Below are 20,047 nucleotides of genomic sequence, written 5' to 3'. Positions count from 1 at the left end.
ATCCCAATGCCAATATTATAGATGAAAAGTAGGGCACGGCCATGATTCTGGGGACTAATAAATACTACTTTTGGGGTTTTTTTAATAAGTAAAGAGACCATTGGTTGGAAGTATACCATCTTGGTATACTAATACCTGGGTAACTACAAATTGCAAATGTACACATGCACACACAAAGTACACTAAGAGCCGTGTTTCCCATGTGAAGAGAAAGGTATAAAAGACCCCACTGACCATTCATCAGGCATATTCCCTACAATTCCAGTCACCTATGTTTAAAAAAGTTTCACTGAAACTAAAGCTAGTTCCAAAAAGGGCTGTTAGGATGATTACAGGAAAGAACATATATTACAGAGAAGATCAGAGGAGACTGGCTTGCTCAGTCTAGCAGCACAAACATGCAGAGGGGACATGACAGCTATCTAGAAGGGTTAGGTACTAAAGGAGATCCGTTGCAGCTAAAGGCCGGTGTAGGCCCCAGAACACGAGGGCATGAGCAAGTCGGAAATCTTCATCTCACTTCCAGCCTACATCTATTCCTTATGGTTAGTGCAGTCAGTGCCTCGAGCAGCCATCCTTTGGGAAGAGCCAGGGTGGGAAAGCGCATTTACTTTGTGAAGCTTGACAACGGTGTGAAAGGAAATCTCCAAGGTGATGTCTTTCAGAGCTGGAGTCTGGACTTGACTGAAGATTTCTACTGCAGCCCGAGATGCCTAAATACTTCAGACTGGTATCAAGCAGTGAATAACATTGCCCCGCAAGGTTTTGGCAGGAAAGTGGAACTGTCCCTTCAATAGAGTAGATAGAAGAGATCATTGAAACTCAGAAATACAGGCCTCACCACACTACCACCTTTCTAGTGTCCACCTCTGGGCGCTGCTACATGATATTTGCCACAGGAGTACAGGAAGCCTGTAGCAGGCAGTTACTCGACCCACATGGGGTTCGCTCCCTCTGGTCTCCCTCACATCCGGGCTTGGCCAAGGTTGTGCTCAGCCCTGCACGGCAAGACACAAAGGGTCTCAGCTGTAACTCAAGTAACTCAGTGCAAAGTGACACTTTTTTGGCTGAACATGTTGGTTTTCACTAGAGGAATACACAGGACAGAGGTTTCAAGAGTGTGAGAAAAGGCAGTTCAAGGTCCTTGTCTTGACCGAGGAACCCATAGGAGACCTCTGCAAAAATAGCAGCTGAACGGCTGGTCCATAGTACACCTTGAGAGGGAGCCATAGGAGGCTGTGAGGGTGAGATAATGAGTTAAAGAAAGTTGAATACAAAAGTACACAGAAAAGTCTGTTTTGCCTGCATGTTCAGCATGTGCTTAGGGCTGGATCTGCAGAGGCCCTTCTTAACCAGAAACTATCAATATAATTTAACATGACTGGTCATCTGAGGACAGCAAATACCCCGAATGATACTGTATTTTTTGAATTCTCTAATTTAACTTTGATTATCATGTGTAATTGATACATTTCAATAAAAGGTTCCTAAACACATGGCCTGTATGGCAAAATTCGAGTCCATGATATGATTTATACCATTATGACCATCAAAAATAAACAACTCCAAGCACATTTACAGATTGCAGTGCCCTCACAAGGTCTACCTTCCCTTACTGGCCCAGAAAATTCATCTGGGAGTCTTGTTTTTTACCAGTTCCCTGAAATGCCACTAGATATGTCCTCCAATCTAATGATACCTCAGACATTTGATCTAATTATAGCCCTGGCACTAGTATTTCTATTGCTCTGCTTTATGTATGCTGCTTGTATACCTTCAGAACTTAGGAACATTGCTCATTGTGTAAACTCCAGAGGTGACTAAAAACACAATCAAACCACAACTCACACAGGTCTCTTGACTTGATGTTCTTGGCTTGTATGATTCTTACAGAAAGCATGTGGATGGGGCAAAACTCCATCTGCAGAGAAAACAAATGCAATTAGTTTTATCAGCTCAGAATACAAAAATTCACATGTATTTTTAATAGCACAGTGGACACTCTGTCCTTACTGTTTGTCTGTTTGAAGTGAGGGGACCACCTTCCAGTGGAAGTACACCACACTAAGATGATAGCATGATTGCACACTGGGCCATTTGCTATGTAGCTTGAGGAAGTAAAGACAGAGAAAGAAAACACAAGCTCAGACAATGGTACGGAAAGCTTCTGTAGTCACCTTAGAGGTGCCTGTTTTCATACAACCAGATGTATGCATGGCCATGGTGATAGTTGTACTGCCAATCTGCCGAGGGTCCTGTGCCACAGGTGGGTCAACAGTGGGCCTTTGGAAGGCAATACTAGGAACTTGCAGCTGCCTGCCTGGGTCCTGGCACAGCAGTAACACTGGGCCAGGACGTGGCATTTACCACAGTGCTTTAAAAGCTTCTGACTTTGTATCCCACCTAGGACTAAATTTTCATGACGCTTCTAGTAGGCCAAGCTCACCAAAAGGCATCTAGAGGAATGCACTACTAACTTTGAGTGAGTGGACAATAGACCCAGCAGAGATCCTTCAGATGAAGAAAAAAAGCGCCCTGCTTTGGAGGCATAATATCATAGAATCCCACATCATTACGTGTCTTGAAAATACCTAATGGGAATGGAACCACTTCCCTTCCAGACATGAGATTTATTTCTATCATAGGCCAGCTATCATTCTAATGCCTATTTCAAGTTACATGTTCCTAACTCTAACAAAGAATTAAGCTTTCCAACCTAAGCTGGTCAGAAAGTATTTGTCATTTTTAAATGACATTCCAATAGGCCTGAAAAAAGGAAAACATACAGACACGTGACAATTTTAATAGTGAAAGCAGGAAAGTATTTCCTTCTTTTTTCAAATTGGAACATTTAAATTTCTTTTTCATTTTCTTTTGAGTGTTTTATCTACTTTTTTGCATATTAGCATGGCTTGTCAGCAATAATTAGCAATAATAATGTAGAGTCCTGCTACCACTGGTAAATTAAAACAGGGCCACACCATGTTGGAAGTGTTTCATTAGTTTGAATGGCAGCTTAAACTACACACTGACTGAAACACCGTATCTATTTGTCTAAATGAGAGTATCCCATTACACTGTAACAAAATAATTGGACAATTTTATTTTGAAAGATAGCACCATGATTAATTTTCTTAACATTGAAATGATTCATTCTGGAGATGCAAGGAGCTGGCGATGGAGCAATTTCTCTATAGAAGGAGTCACTCACTACAGTTAATCTGAAAATCTTTTAAAATGCAGTGGGGACTACTAGACATGTTTATTAGAGATGAGAATGGTCTTCACTCAGTTTCATTCAGTTTTCTTCAGAGGTAAATTATGTTACATCAAATGGATACCATTTGAACTGTGAATTAGCACGTTCAAATAAAGGGTTAATACTAAATTTTATGATGTCACTTTTAAAGTTACATCCTTTTTAAATTCATGTTAAGATTGAAGAGTCACCCTGAGCAGAGAAACCCTGTTACTAAACCTACAAAATCAGATATTACTGTCTCTTAGCCTTTTAATGGTTGATTGAAACACTTTTTATATAAAAATGCAAGACGTATTTGTTCTTGTGTGACAAGAAACATTTCTATTATGTTTTCCTCCAATTTGAAACTGACATATTTAAAACTTTCTGAGTTTAATGCATTATGGACATTACAAGTTCTAGTTAGGACACTTCCATATTATTCCAGTTGCCCACTGAAAGAATTTTACTTTAATTTTTCTGTGCAAAGTTATTTAACATAGAAGTACCAACTGGAACACTCAGTCAGCATTCCTAGTGGGTTTGATTAACATGAAATATTGGATTATGTAGCCAATTACAGGGATGACTTTTTAATTAATATGTTAATTCTGTGTTATTTTGTAATCAACTTGCCCCTTGCTCAACAGAAGCCCAAAACATTCTCAGAGTCTGCCTTCACTGGAGAAACAGATGGTGGTATACAGTTTGCTTTGAACCTTCTGTGATGAAAATTTCATAATTGCTTACAAAAATGATGCATCTGCAGTTCATCATCAGAGTACTCTCAATTGTGATAGGTGTCATGTTTTCATCCTCTCCCACTAGAGCCAGAGCGCCCCATTCCTCCTCCCTTCCCCTTTCAACATCAATCACTTCCCTTAAACATGTCAACATCTGCCTGTCAATGGAAACATCATCAAAGGTGACTCTTCACTACTTCTGATTTGGTGCAGCTTAGTCCTTGTATTGTTGCAGGGTAAAAGACAAACAGATTCAGATGGGTAAATGTGGCCTTAATAAACCCTATGGGCTGTGCAAATCCCCAGGGGAAGCCAGAAGCCTTCCTGCTCCCAAGACTGCAGTTACTGCAGTCTGTGATAACCTTCCAGAACTGGCCTAATTCTTCTTTTCATCAGAAAAAGGCAGAGCTAATTTTCAGCCTATTGGGGGCTGATTTGGGTGGTCTAAAATAACATCCTTGCCCAAAAGTGCTGGCACTCCAGAACACCTTTCCAGAAAGGTTGTTAGGGATATCATTTGCTATTTTCATAACATAGAATCATAGAATCATAGAATCATCTAGGTTGGAAAAGACCTTTAAGATCATCCAGTCCAACCATTAACCTACACTACCAAGCCCACTCTAGACTAATCAAGGGTAGACCAGACTAAACCATATCCCGAAGTGCCACATCTACCCGTTTTTTAAACGCCTCCAGGGATGGTGACTCCACCACCTCTCTGGGCAGCCTGTTCCAATGCCTGACCACCCTTTCCGTAAAGAAATTCTTCCTAATCTCCAGTCTAAACCTCCCCTGGCACAGCTTAAGCCCATTTCCTCTTGTCCTATCGCTAGCTACTTGGGAGAAGAGACCAACACCCACCTCACTACAACCTCCTTTCAGGTAGTTGTAGAGAGCGATAAGGTCTCCCCTCAGCCTCCTCTTTTCCAGGCTAAACAACCCCAGTTCCCTCAGCCGCTCCTCATAAGACTTGTTCTCCAGACCCTTCACCAGCTTCGTTGCCCGCCTCTGAACACGCTCCAGCACCTCAATGTCTTTCTTGTAGTGAGGGGCCCAAAACTGGACACAGTATTCCAGGTGCGGCCTCACCAGCGCCGAGTACAGGGGGACAATCACCTCCCTGCTCCTGCTGGCCACACCATTCCTGATACAAGCCAGGATGCTGTTGGCCTTCTTGGCCACCTGGGCACACTGCTGGCTCATGTTCAGCCGGCTATCTACTAACACCCCCAGATCCTTTTCGGCCAGGCAGTTTTCCAGCCACTCCTCCCCAAGCCTGTAGCGTTGCATGGGGTTGTTGTGACCGAAGTGCAGGACCCGGCACTTGGCCTTGTTGAACCTCATACAGTTGGCCACGGCCCATCGATCCAGTCTGTCCAGGTCCCTCTGCAGGGCCATCCTACCCTCGAGCAGATCGACACTCCCACCCAATTTGGTGTCGTCTGCAAACTTACTGAGGGTGCACTCGATCCCCTCATCCAGATCATTGATAAAGATATTGAACAAGACTGGCCCTAAAACAGAGCCCTGGGGAACACCGCTCGTGACCGGCCGCCAACTGGACTTAACACCATTTATCACTACTCTCTGGGCTCGGCCACCCAACCAGTTCTTTACCCAGCGAAGAGTATGCCTGTCTAAGCCGTGAGCTGCCAGCTTCCCGAGGAGGATATTATGCGAGACGGTGTCAAAAGCTTTGCTAAAGTCGAGGTAGATGACATCCACAGCCTTTCCATCATCTACCAGACGGGTCACCAGGTCATAGGTGCTCTTCATAACATGAAGAGCAACGTGTAATTTCATGATTAATGCAAACTGACAGGCACAAACACCATATCCAGACAGCTCTTGACAGTCTTGCAGCTGTCCTGGTCTTGCTCTTTTTAGTCCACTTCCTTAGAATAACCATAGTTTCCTGCATAGGCACACAGAGAATAACAAAACCCCTCTGTAAATATCCAGAGTCAAAGGCAGCTTTCCCAGAAGCGCATCATTCTATTTTTGCTGGAAAATTAGTAGTGCCACATTGAGGCCAATGACAGAGTGCAGGATTCAGCTACCTGTGTATGTTTGCATCCTAGACAATAACATTCCAGACCAATAAATAGCAGCATGCCCAGACTCCCAAAGAGTAGGTTAAAAAAAAAAAAGGTGGGGGGGAGGGGGGGCAAACAAAAAACCAACCTCCAAACTTCTTTTCTTGATAGCATTTAGCACTAATCTACATTTCTGTACTCTCAAAGCAAGTTTCAGGGGAGCCATTTCAGGTCTAAAATACAGAAAAGTCAATAAACAGGAGATAAAACTAACATGGCAGAATTGCCACAGCTGTGTCAAACCTTAGCAAACTGAAAATTCACATCTGTTGCCAACATCTCATTGATTGTAATAACACACATTTGCTGGCCTGCTGTCTGGCTTCCAGAGAATAGTCATATGCCAGTCAGCTTCAGGAGGACACATAATTCTCCTGTTTACACGTGGTTAGTCACTTCAAGGTTTCATGCCAAAAAGACAACCTTGAAAGTATGAAATCTTCTCAAAGCTCATTAATAATGAGGAGCCTACCAAGACAGTCTTTGGATGTAGAAGAAGAAAAACCTACCAACAACTCATATCTTTGATTTTACTCCTTATTGCCCCTCCATGCTGCTCCTAGAATGAGACCTTGGCTACCTTCACTAGAAAGTTCTTCTTCTATGGGGTAGTTTCTGCAGAGCCTGGCAATCTGGGAACCTCTTCCTATCACCACCTCTTTTTTCTTTTATTTTTTTTAAAAAAAGTCTTTGTTTTGTACATGTTGGAAGGCTGACTGGAATCTCAGCGTTTCACTCCCCCTAAGCAGTTCTCTGAGCAGAGTTGTCTCCATGGGATAACACTAAGTTATATGAAGTTTTATATGAGGAGTTTGCTCTCTATCTTTTGACATTCTGTAAATAGCTGTAAGATTTATCACTCAGCTTTATCAGTATCTTTCAGACATGAATAATTACTTCTTTTCATGGATTAATTTTTCTTTCCCCAGTGGCGTACTAGAAGCAGTACAATATCTTATGGACAAGATCTCACACCAAATGTAATCATTTAGCATATTCTTACCATTTATTTTATCTTAGATATTGAGGATTTGGTTCAACTACAAGTTGGCAATTTATCAAATTAAGGTTAAAGCTATAAACTTACAAACTATAAAAAAGCTTCATGACCAGCCTGGTTCCAAAGCACTCCCTTCCACATAGATTCTTTAACATCTAATATGGGCTGAGTTTATTAGCCCCTTCACCAGTGAGAATACTGCTAGCAATTTGCCCTTCCAAACAGCTGCCTATTTTCATTAAAATTAGGGGAATATGAAGTTCTGGTGCGAAAAGCATCTGACTGAAGAAATATGCAAAACCAGGAGAGGGAATAGAAGGAGAGAGCATGACCATGAAAGCCACGTTTTCCTTGGGAATCACAATTATCCAAAATCGTATCATTGGAAGTGGAACAGTTAGTGAGGAAATCAAATTTGCCTTACAAATATTTACTGTAATTTCACGTTATCACTGATGGATTGTTTCAAGAGTCATTGTGGATTTGGGATGCAACCCCTGTTCATATTCTATCAGTTACCTCTTTACATGTATGAGTGGGTCCCTCGGGGATTTGTATTGACAGAATTTCTGAGTATTTTACCACATAAAAATTATTCTGTACTTCGCAAAATAAAACTGCTAAAGAGTGATTATTCTTGTGTGAGCAGCAGAAAAGACCCCATTATGAATATCAAATGCATTCCCAGCATGTTGTAAATTAATATTGTCCATCACTTCTATGCCAATTTGGTAGCTTTTTTAAACAGCAAAAATTAACTGGGAGACTTCTAGTAGGTCTTCCTAGATAGTTCAAAGTATCCACACTTTTCTAAACAACTTGCTTTTTTTAATATAAAAGAAAAAAAAACCACAAACCCCACTCTGTTCTTATTTCTGTATCTATTTACCAATGTACACATACTGAAAAATGCATTTCCCTGACAGAATGGCAGAGCTACCTACAGTATTGAATGAATCTCCTTACTTGGGAATAGAAGCTTTCTGAACTGAAGCTATGCTTGTACTCTAAACTTTTGGCTGTGTTGCCTATTAACCAGGAGTATGTCTGTACTCGTGGAATAGCAGCTGGAGCATTAGGATGAAATGCAAGAACTTTTGCTGTAATTGAGACTTTCTAGATAAAATTATACCTAAGCTATCTACTCATCCATCAGATCCAGAATTACCTTATTAGATATAACATTGATATTAAAAATTGATAGATAACATTTATATCTAAGATAGATAGCTCTGGGTCTAGCAGGTAGACAGATTTGATACAAATTTTGTCCAGAAAGTACATTACATTTACAATTTATATTATTTGTCCTGAGCATCCAATATTTGAATATTTTTAATCTATCATTTGAGCTATCTGTTCAAGCTACTGATATTTTCCTGAATCTTTAACTTCACCTGCAAATATTACCGTGGCACAAGTACAGCAAGTATTCATTATTCTTAATAATTAATGCTTCTCTATAAGCCATAGCATGTAACATTGTTTCTCACTATATTTAAAACCCGTAAATGCCCATATTTCTTTTATTTGCTGCAAAATTTGACATAGGGTTTGATACATAAAAATGGTTAGTTTGTAAATAATTCACATCTTGCATTTCAGACACTGCATCCATTACTTTTTAAAGATATACATGAGAAAATAACTCTCAGCTAATAATTCTGTCGATTTATACTAAAAACTATCAGTTAAAATCTCTGAATAGAACTTACTATTACAAAACTCAAGTCCAGACATGAAATATTTCCACTAGAATCGCACACACTGTAAACATTACATTAAAGATAGCTAAATCAGCCAAATAGCTCATTAGAACTCTCCCCTGCAGGTAGAGTAATATAAATTATGCTTTGTTGCTACAAAAAGCTGTTGGTTGTTTTTAGCTGGGGCAAGGAACAAACATGTGCTATCCTGAGAAAAGCATGCAGTAGGGCTAAAGCACTTTCATTTTACAGTGAGGTAAACTCATCAAGGCCAGCCCTCTCTTCCTTCCCGGTGTTCACTCCAGCATGTATGCTTCATGATAAAAGAAAAGAGCCATATTTCAGGCACATTTTTGCTGAAGCTCGCTTAGTTACTGTGAGGTAAAAGGGGAAAATGCTAAATTTGCAAAGTTCAAGATGACCCTACCACATTGCACCAGCAGCAGTTTGTCTCTGCATCTCAGCAGATGCAGAGAGGAGGGAGTTTGCTCGCAAGAACTGGAGCAGGAGGTCCCAACAGCAAGGTGCTGGGCCACAGCAAAGCATAGAGCTGCAATTCTCTTACCTTGGCTGGTGGGCTCCCCATGACACGCAAGATGGCGACAGCAACAGAAAACCAAATTTGGGTAACAGATCTGTCAGCTGACAAACACACTCACAGCTTGTTGTTGCTGCTGAAATAACATGAAGGACACATATAATTTATACAGGCGCTGAGCTCCACCCTCTGCCTCCTCTGTGTGGAGAAGAGTCTGCCTACGTCTGAGAGGGAAAGATCTGCAATGTCAGAGGTGAGAGGAAAACTGCAGTCACTATATCTTTGCCTGTCACTTTATTACTTCTCACAATTTGCTATTGCCCCAATATTGTCCTGTCCGTTTTTTGGGTGGATTCTTCCATGTTCAGAAAGTATTCCTCCACTCCCCATCTCTTCCATCTATCTAGTCGGTAGCTGAATTTTCTGTAGCTTTTAAGTTCTTGCACAAAGTACTCCAGGAAAAAAAATCAAAGGAGGGTGATAGCCAAATCTCATCTATTAAAATTTCTGGTGGAAGACCAACCCACTTCTGAATGCTCTTTTCAACTCTTCCTACAATAGGGACTTGTTTTAATATATTATTGGCAATCTTTCAGCCAACCAGTAAATCAAGCGTCTCCTTACTTTGAAGTACCTACTGGATGATTACCTGGCCAAGGCAGAGATGCTGGTGAATTTGAGATAAATATTGGTAGGGAAAGGGAAATCTGCATATCTTCTGGTCTTTTCCCCTCTACACACTTCTTATAAGAAGAACATGACAACTTGACATCTCCCAGCTTCCCATCCTATTCCCCAATCAGCTTCCTGGTGACAGTGGTGGGTCCTAAGGCATCCTCTGGAGATGGCACAGGCATGGCTTCCTCCACCTCTCCCATACTTACTGTGGACTGCTGATAGACAACCCGTGAGGTGCCTGTCAGGAGATTGCTCCAGGCAATCTGTTCTGGCTATACCTTAATCCACACTTGCAATTTCACATTGGATGTTGAGCAGACCCAGATTTGGAAAAGGCCTGGAGGCCACCATAAGTTTGCAGTGAGATACATTCTCACAGGGGGACAGTAATATCAGGTAGGGCCAAGCCTCACCAAACAACCAGTGGACACCTTACACTGATAGAAAGGGAGAGTGTCCAGAGTTAATTTTCATCAAAAAGTAGTTATGAGTTTGGCTTTTGGCAAAATAAAAAAAAAAAAATTAAATGTAACCACAATAATTGTTTAGGAAAATAGGTTTACCTGAGATCCCTGACTTTAGATTTTTCCTGGAACTCAGATGCACACTGTGGATCACCTTTAAACCACTTTTTAAAGCATTTTCCACAAAAAAACTGTCACCAATTGAAAATCAGTTCTAGTCAGATGCTCCTGGGCTTACGCAAGTGACAACCAACAGCTCAAATTGACATTACACAGAGACTCTGCTGTGGCTGGCAACGCAGTCGCCATGCTAGCAGTGAGGACTGGATGCAGGCTTACCCAAGCAGCAGGGTGAGAACTTGAGTGCTTAGTTAGGTTGCCATCTTTGAAACACCAAAAAGAAAGATATCTCAAGTAAAGGTCTGCTGTGTATGTGCAGCAAATCAAAGGGCAGCTACAAAACTCCCAGAAAAATAAGCCAAACTCATCAGAAAGCAATCTGGGGTTCAGATCAATCAACCATGCAAGTCTTGTGCTCCTGCAGTAATATTGTTTTGACAGCCTCACTTGGGCATTTTTACAGTAGCAGCCAAGACTGCAGTGCAAGCATTCTTCTCCATGCTCCCTTGGACACAGGAGTCTGTAGTATCCCATTTCCAGAGATAAGAAAAAAAGCAGAGAAAAAGGGAAAAAAGCTCTTATTCACAGTGGAGTTTTGGTTTTCCTCCTTTATATTGCTGTTGCAGCTTTGATCACGCGTTCTGCTGCTGTAGTGAACTGAGAGACCAAAATAGCAGGCTGACAAATTTACCTCCTAAAGAGAAGGCAAATGGAAAAACAGCCAGAGAAAAATGAACTCTACTCAAAGAGGGGTATGTCTGCCTGGCAACGGAGCAACACATTAAAAACAGAACAGCTGCAGCAGGGAGACCCAGGTTTTAATGGAACAGGAAAGAATCAAAAAAGCTCCCAGAATGTCTTCAAATCAAGGTGCAAAAGTTATTTTGGAGAGCTATGGAATGGATTTTTCCAATAGCCCCTCCAAGAAGTTAATGTTTCCAGTAAATCAGCATGGCCAAAATGCATAAAACATTTTGTGTTGCTTGTCAACAAGCACACCGACAAGTACCACATCCATTTCCTCCTGGACATGAAGAAGATGGGCTACGTGATATCAGGCCTTACTACAGACACAAAAAATGTACATCATGGGGAAAGTAAGACAAAGAAAGTCAATTGCATAAAGAAGGAAGGACAAAACTAAAAGGTTAAATCTAAAGCAAAGAGGGCAGGCAAAGCACAATGCATTAGCTAACTAGCCAAACATTAGCCAAACCCCCCCTCAAGGCAGCACAGAAAGTCCTCCCCCTTCCCTTGTTATAGGGAGAACATAGTCATGCCAGGCTTATACTAGTGGAGTTGTTAGATTCAGAAAATATAACACTGTATCTGCAGTTCAGTTTGTAAAAGGCTGTCAGGAGACAAAGAGAAGAGGGATTCTAGAAAGATTTTACATGTTAATTAAGCTGGTCTCATTCCACCTTTATGACCAAATCTTATTTCTTTTCTGAATTAATATTAAGAAAGTACTTGGAAATAAGCTATGAGGGGGGAAAAAAGAGATAAAAAGGCATATCAAATAACACTGAGGTTAAATTGCTTCATACTCTACCTGTTGGCACTCGGATAATGCACGCAAGAGAGTACATGAAACAGAATCAGAATGGAAGGAATGCAAGCCCATGCTGTTCCCAGTATGCAAGAAATAGAAGTTAATTAATACAGTGTTCAGCTTCATGCAATTTAACCCATGAGCTGCTCACTAACAGCCCCTTGCAAGAAGCTACTCAGTCACAGCTGAGCTGCCAGAAACCAAGCAGTAGAGTGGTAGCAGCTCTAAATGGCTGTGATTTGGATCATCCTACTGCTGGCATAAACTTAAAAGCTAACTGGGACAGAGCTTACCAAAGGTACTAAATACTCATTTAGTGGAGTGCATTATTTACCCCACCAATGGCAACAGCACAGCAAAATTTCATACAAACACTCTCAGTGGTGGTGTACAAAAAAACGCCCTCAGTGAAGTACTGTCTTCATAGTCCTTCCATGCTTGATCCTAACAGCTTCATAAGCAAGGATGGCAATTGCTGAAACACTCTCCTATAAATATAAATCTCCTATGATTTTGTTTGAGAACATTTGTTTATTCATCCCATGAAAACTGTTAGGTAGAGATAAGTGATGGATCTAGGGCTAGGTGCAGCCACATCATGGAGGAGATGGAGGTGGAAGACTGTGCAGCCTCGCAGAGACTTCTTGTTGTGCCAGACAGTGACAATGGGCGATGACAGTCGCTTTCTCCTTGCCTCATAAATCAGTTCATACTTTGTTCAGCTCAGTGGCTGAGTTAGAAAAATTATAGTAATCTGAGAAAAAAATTGTCTATAGGTGGATTCAAACCAAAAAAAATCAAAATGTTCTTAGAAATTGAGGAAAAAAAGCCCTATTTTTCCCCAGCTCATCCCCAAACTATTTTTTTTCATACCTGGGTTATTTAACCGCTATAAAAAATCTTTATTAAAATACATCTCCATTTTCCAATTCAACATTGCCATGTGAAACTAGAAGCTATAAAGCAAAGCTTCCGAAATGCCAGATTTGGGGACCTTTCAAAACGGAAACATTTCATTTTGAAATAAAAGCTTTCTAATTTTTCACTGCTTCCCCCCACCTCATTCTTTTTGAGCAAAACAACGCAGCTAATTTGAAATTATTTTAGATCTTCGAATCCTTTCCAACCAATCATTTTCAGCACATCTGATGTTAGTTAGAACAAAATACCAAGTTGTCTATCTGAGTAGCAGTCAGGTGATAGCAGCACTTGTAAATGAACCATCCTTCTGGCTATCAAAAGCCAAACCTGTTTCAGAAAAGTAAAAGGTGCTATATCCTCTTACCTATCTCCTGAACCACTGCAATTTTAAATAAAGATATCATACAGTAAAGCCAGTAGCACTGGCTCTTTTTCCTGGCCAGAGTAAGAGAGCTACTAATTTCCTTAGATACTTTGCAGGTATGGTTGTAAATACGGCAAGATAGTGATCTTTGCAGCTTCAAGATGGGAGGAAGCTGTTTATTACTTACCTGGGGTATCTGAGGACTGGAGTGTTATCTTTCCAAGACACGTCAATGTAAAGCCACACGTTGAAACCCACTGTGTTTATGTTTAGAAATTGTTCTTTTCTTTTAAACCAAGTGATTGCAGAGCATCTAATTGAAATAATTGAGTACGATATTTCAGCATTATTCCACTCAAGCCAGTTTCTGAGACCTTTATCTCCAGATCTTATTCAAATAGTCTGACACTGATGTCAGTATGAAATTGCTTGAGTAAAGACCTCAGAAGAGTTAGGTAAGTATTACACTTCACCACTTGGCTGACAGGAAGGCTTGACTTATCGTTATGGTATTTAGCTTCAAATTATCAAGAGAAGGGTTTCTTTCTTAGTTGCCACCAACCTCTTACACTTTTTTGATAATTACTTTTTTAGAATCAAGAGGGTAACTCTTGTTTTCTCCTATTATTTTTCATTCTCTATGACTGTAAGTTCTTTGGGGCAGGACCTACTAAGGAAATGTTTGCTACTAAATGTTGTTATACTGGGCGACAGTAATTAAAAAAACAAAGGCTACTGTGATTGTATGACACACATAGCAGTATTTCCTTTCTAACCCTGTTGCTACGTCAAATCATCTTTCAGCCCTGTATGTGATTTTATTCAAGGTTCTACCTTTACCTGAGCATAGCCCTTAGATGTTGGCTCAGAAAGGGATAAAAGATATACAAGGATTTATTTCAAATAATATGCATTAAGGGTTCAATTCATTCATTCCTGGCAGTAACTTATCCTCTAACTAGCACTGCAAAATTAACAAGACTAAAGACAGTAGCAGGTATCCTCACTATGTTATTCTGCGGGTTAGTATAGTTAATGGGTAGGCTTTTTAAATAAAGGCAGCATCAGCCAACCTATGTCCTAGCTTAAGTAATCTGGAAGACTTCAGTGAGGTGTAAATGTAAGAAAACCACTCATCTGAGCATAGAGGCAGGGCAAAGAAACACAGAAACAACCAGTTCAGGGTGAACTGAATACATCCAAGTATATCACCAGTAGCTTTGGAAATAGCTGCGAAGTATGGTTTTGTAGCAGGCATACTGGTCACAAAGAAGCAGCGAATACTGGCACAGAATCCTTGGTAAATATCTGAAAATGCTCAAGTCTTAAAAATATGTGAGGGTGAAGTTTCATGTTGCAGCAAAAGTCATCTAAGAGCTAGTTGTCACTAAAAGAGGAGGTCTTACTCCCATCCCAGTCCCAAGCTTAGAGAGTTCTGCCCCTACCCCACAGTATTTTCTCTGGCACTCTTCTGGCCAAATGCTAAGCTCATTTGAGGAGCTGAAGCAACAGAAAACGACTCTTTTCCTTTTTCTGAGGAATTTCCAGGACTGCCCTTCTTTAGTGGCATGTAGCCATTACCTCAGCTTACTATAAACATACAAACTCACCTTGAGCTCAGCAGTGGGAATCTGACCATGGGCAAATAGCATTGTCCATACGAGCCGCCTAAAGCATCAATACTTAGAGGGAAATGAGTATCAGAGGTGGAAAAGACATTAGACAATTCAGTGCACATCCCTGCGAGTGGATCATTACAATTCATTGACCCCAGTACCAGAAAGTTGTGGGGCTTTTCACTACCTCTTTGTATGGTTCTTCTAAGGTTACTGCAAGGTTATCAAAATTGAAAACTGAATTTTTCCCTTCCTTCACTTATGTTCATCATTTTATCTTTTTTTGTTTTTTAATACAGAATCTCTGGACATAAACCAAGGTATGGGAACAATTTAAAACAGAATAACCAGAGTTTAACTTAGCCACTAGAGCTATTATGAGTTATAAGCCTTGCAAGCTTATTTACAGCAATTAAGAACCCTGTGACTCACTTCTGGTGGATTATAACTTCTGACAGCAGAAGACTACTTCATGAGCTCTACAGAGTCATGGGGATTTTAATACAAAAGCTCCTTCTGCATTGATACTTATCCCTATAGAAAATACTTCTGATGAGAAAAATTTCTTGTTTAGGTATGAGTCTGTTCTTCTAGTCCATTTATACCATTCTTGTGACAAAAAGAAGTCAGAATTTTTTCCTAATAGCGCAACTGGGAATTCACATTACTGAGAGCACTCTCAGCTTTATTCCAGCAGTACGAAAGCAGCTTTCTGTCACCTGCTCCTCTTAACCCAGTGTAGAAGGCAGACAAGTGCGAGCAGAGAGCCTGGCACTTGAAACACACTGAGCATCTCGGTTGTCTCAGGAAAGCTACTCTAACCTGTGCCAAGGCAGAGTCATCCATGGAGCCTGATACTATCTCTGAGTGTCTCTATGCATGCATATTAGGTATTAGGTCTGTTTTAATTCTTCTGTTTCAGCAGCACATAAAACACTTGACTGCAATTTTAAATGCTTTCATTCTAGTAGAAAACTGATTTTTCACAGGCACAGATCTTTTTTAACCTCTTAATTCATATAGTACCTTGGGACTTCTGAAGCTCCTAAGGTTTTTGTACAATGCTTCTTGAAACCTGAGAACCCAGAATAGAAACTCATACCAAAGCCAACAGAAATTTATAGCCTTCAGCATCTCAATGAACTAGGGTGTTTTTAACCTTGAGCCTCCAACATTCATGGTTTATGTGGCAGGTAAGACATGATATGGCCAACAAGCCAGAAAATTTTCATGTAGTTCATAAGAGGCATTGAGTCTGTTCAGAGCAGAACATTAAAATAAGCTACCTACACTGCTTCCTTTGCCAGAGGATCCAGATCTATGTACCAAAGGTTCAAAATTGGTCTCCTGGCCCTAGCCAGGGAGAGATTGGGCTGGAGGAGATGCACTCACTGAGAGACTCTAGCTTCCAGGGGTAGAGATCTGATGGAAGACTAGATTTCAGGTGGTGACCTTTCCCATAAATACCTCCAGGAATCAAGCCTCACCCACAGCCTGCCAATGGAGCAGAGCACAAACCAGTAATGGTGCCTTCTCTGCAACATGCGCAATTTGTACTCTGCAATCTCTCCCCATGCAACAGATAAGTTACAAAGTGGCAGAGACTCTCGCCTTGTATGATTCAAATCCACTAATTGTTGGTCTTCCCTACTGTGTACTCACACACATACTGAATGCATTTGTCAGCCAAGTACTAGCAAACAAGCTGGGAACCGCAAAAAGGTAAAATGTCCCGTGACTTGCCTGCATCAGTGCTGGAAACTGGAATGTTTGTCCCACAAAGGAAATCATGTTGGCACACCTCCCCTCACCCTTCCCAAAAAGGTTTCGCTCACATATATAAGAAAGATTTTGAAACATTTCTGGGCTGATGCCTCAGTTCACATGCCAGGACCCCGCCTACCTAGCTGTTTTGCTACCACATGGGTGGCTAGGCAGTCACCTGGGCAGGTTAGGAGCTTCAAAGCTAAGAGATCTTGGAAGCGGAAGCAAAGGAATTGGCCAACAGCTGAAGGACATCTAATGGGTAGCTCATTCAACTGCTGACCAGCCTAGGGGGTAGCCCCTGGTAACCGGGAGAAGCCAGCAGTGTCATGGCATCACAGAATGGTGGGTAGCCAGTGGAACAGGCCAGGTGGGTCCACAAGGTTTACGACAGCATGACAACTTTCCAAGCAGGTTTCCATGAAGCTGGAGAACCAGCCAACCCAGCAATACAGAACCCAATCAACATTTTCAAAAGGAGAAGTGTTGCATCAGAAAACTTATGATCGGATCTTTTCATCAGACATCACTTCCTCACGTATGCTAAAACTGTGAATGGGAAGTACCTGACTGTTGTTAACACACCTGTATTTCTTCCTCCTCCTCAGATTTGATGCACAAACAGCTGACAACATGGACAGATATGTGGAGCACGGAATGCCTTGTGCAACAACTGTGTGCTCTTGCTTACAGGAAAAAGAGGAGAGAGGAAATGAGAATGAAAATGTTAATGCACCCCCTGCTCCATTTGAATACTCCTTGGCTCTGTCCTAAATTCTCTGCACATCTTAGGCAAGTTAGCAAACAATTTGTAATGTGAAATGAAAGTAGCAACAGCCAGTTCACCTGAGATCTGGGAAACTGGAGCAACTCAGAAGAAACACAAACTAGCAATGCAAAGAAAAATTATCATGATTTTATTGTTATAGAATATTACTGGCCCATCTTCCAAATAATTATCATTTGAAAACATCCCTTTTAGACACCTTCCATTTATAAACCCAAACATTGCGTACTGACACTGCTGATGTTCAGAGAAATTTAGTGTATTTCCCACTAAGTATCTGCACCAGGGGAGACATCATTTTACACATGGTCCAGAGAGCACCAAAATGTCCATCAGCCATAGCATGGGCCAGAAATGTGTCCCACCCTCTGAATTCATACTCGAACATGCTTCTTGTTCCATATAGGACATTGTCTAGCCTTATGTGGCTCTGAATCAAATTAAATGAATGGTTGTATTACATTATTACAGATGCAGCTAAATGCTATTCACTTGTCCCCAGCAAAACATCCTTCAACTCTGTGGGGAATAACCTGGGAGTCAGAAAGTTAATTAATGGTTTCACTTGGCACCAGGGACAGTCTATAAGAGGTAGTGAGCAGGGCAGCTTAATTTTCATTCAATACACTCGTGTACTAGGGCGTCTATATTAATAACTTCAATAGAATATATTACAGTATCCATTGCAAAACCAAGAAACAAAGATACCGTAAAGTTCTTCCTAAGTGTGAACAGATATTAATAGCTGTCTATTAACAACTCCTTTTATACCTAACATTTTGAAAGAACTGTACAGATGAACCCATGCCAATCCATTTCAGCCTCTAGAGACAGGAACACCTATGCACCTATGTGATTTCTTAATTCTAGTTCTGGTTGTGATCATTTGAGCTTCACTTCCTTCCTTCTGACATATGTAGTCACCACCATTATGTGGTCTGTCTGTGTCAGAACAGTGTCTAACACAAAACATACTGTTTTTACTGCTACCTGTGTGGTGCCAAGCACAAGTAAAGTCCTCGTCTCTTACACCACACCTCCTGTTCCTCACCACTCCAGATTACTGAGGGGAGCTAGTCAAAACTCAGCCAGCCAAAAAACAACCTACAGTAAAATTCTGGAAGTTCAAAGCTGTCTGTTTGCTGTTGGAAAAAGATGTGCTGAAAAGATTCAGAGACACCCTCCTGATGTGCAGCTACTGGTAATTCATTAGTAGGTTTTTTGGTTAGACAATACCTGCTTTTCTGCTATCCATTTAGTAGTTATCTCATGCATTTAAAAAGTCAAAAGCTTTGATCCTCTCAGACACTTGCACATGTTTCTCTCAGGAATAGTCTAACTGATATTGATAGGATTATTCACAGTTAAAGTGCCACCTCAGGTGCACAAGTGTATGATGAATTGGAGCACAACCAAACAACAGACAAAGGAATATACACAAAACATTAGCCCAGTCTCCCCTCTCTGCTCCCCACAAAAAACAAACATATCACATTTTATTCATAGGCTTAATTATTGTTTAACTCCTGTGCTTTTAATTCTATTTTCTCATTTGTGTTGGTGTTTGCATTGGTGTTCATGTAACCTATTTAGATTGCAGGTTTTTTTCTGAGCAAGGTCTACAGCTTATCTGGGAACTTTTATCACTTTTAGCAAAATGGTGCTCACTTCTCTGTTGACTTTTCACAGTGCCATAAATGTACCACAAATTACAATAAATTCTATTTCTGATCCTTGAAAGCTGTGTTATAGCTAAACTATATATTTTCCCTCCTACACCTTCCTTTTACATTGTGACCCCTGACTTTTCTCAGCCTCCACACCACATTTCCCTCCCACATGATAGCTAAATTTAAATCAAAACTGGATGATTGTCTTCTATGTGTAGCTCAATCAGACTCAGCTCAATTAGGAACTTGATTCAGGAATTACTAAGAAAAATGCATGCATTATGTAGGTCAGACCAAATAACCATAGCTTTAAAAATCTCTTCTTCTTCCATGCATCAAGCTTTTCTTCACATCTCAAACATATATTAGGAGCCTGTAGTTGACTAATATCCATAGGCAGTGATGGTCTATGTGCTTTATAAAAAAGTTTCACAGGAAGAGACAAGCTGTTCCCATTATTTCAAGGAGACTCGCTCTGTAGTCTAATAGTGTTAGAAACTAAATGCCTTTGGCACTGATATATAGTGTACCTCTTCCAACAAATATGTAGTAACAGAGCTTCCCATAAAATACATTGCACAGGACAACATATAAAAGCTGAATCCAAAGGAGCCTTGGTTCCAAGGCCTGGGGTTCATAAAACCCCAAGGGGAGGAAACACACATCCTTCCCCTTCTTCACACCCTTCTTCCCTGAGAAAGCATTTTGAAGGCAGTTCCTGGAGACAAATCTTGAGGGATTTCCTCAGCCAGTTTCCATTTCTTATTCATATTCCTATAGTAGA

At 40.8% G+C, this 20,047-nt stretch overlaps 1 protein-coding gene across 1 annotated transcript in view; it reads right to left on the bottom strand.

Moving 5' to 3' along the window:
- The window catches only part of LOC104035955 (cytosolic phospholipase A2 beta-like), a 31,840-nt gene extending 22,465 nt beyond the window's left edge, over positions 1 to 9,375 (bottom strand). The window contains exons 1-3 of the mRNA XM_075713329.1: positions 9,355 to 9,375; positions 1,849 to 1,921; positions 612 to 788 (exon numbers count right to left, since the gene is read on the bottom strand). Coding sequence (XP_075569444.1) covers positions 612 to 788; positions 1,849 to 1,921; positions 9,355 to 9,375 — 271 coding nt within the window. The remainder of the gene's footprint in view (positions 1 to 611; positions 789 to 1,848; positions 1,922 to 9,354) is intronic.
- Between the last annotated feature and the right edge of the window lie 10,672 nt (positions 9,376 to 20,047).

Source organism: Pelecanus crispus, chromosome 6, assembly GCF_030463565.1.
Source record: "Pelecanus crispus isolate bPelCri1 chromosome 6, bPelCri1.pri, whole genome shotgun sequence".
Taxonomy (NCBI): Eukaryota; Metazoa; Chordata; class Aves; order Pelecaniformes; family Pelecanidae; genus Pelecanus; species Pelecanus crispus.
This window is presented reverse-complemented; position numbering and strand designations above follow the sequence as displayed.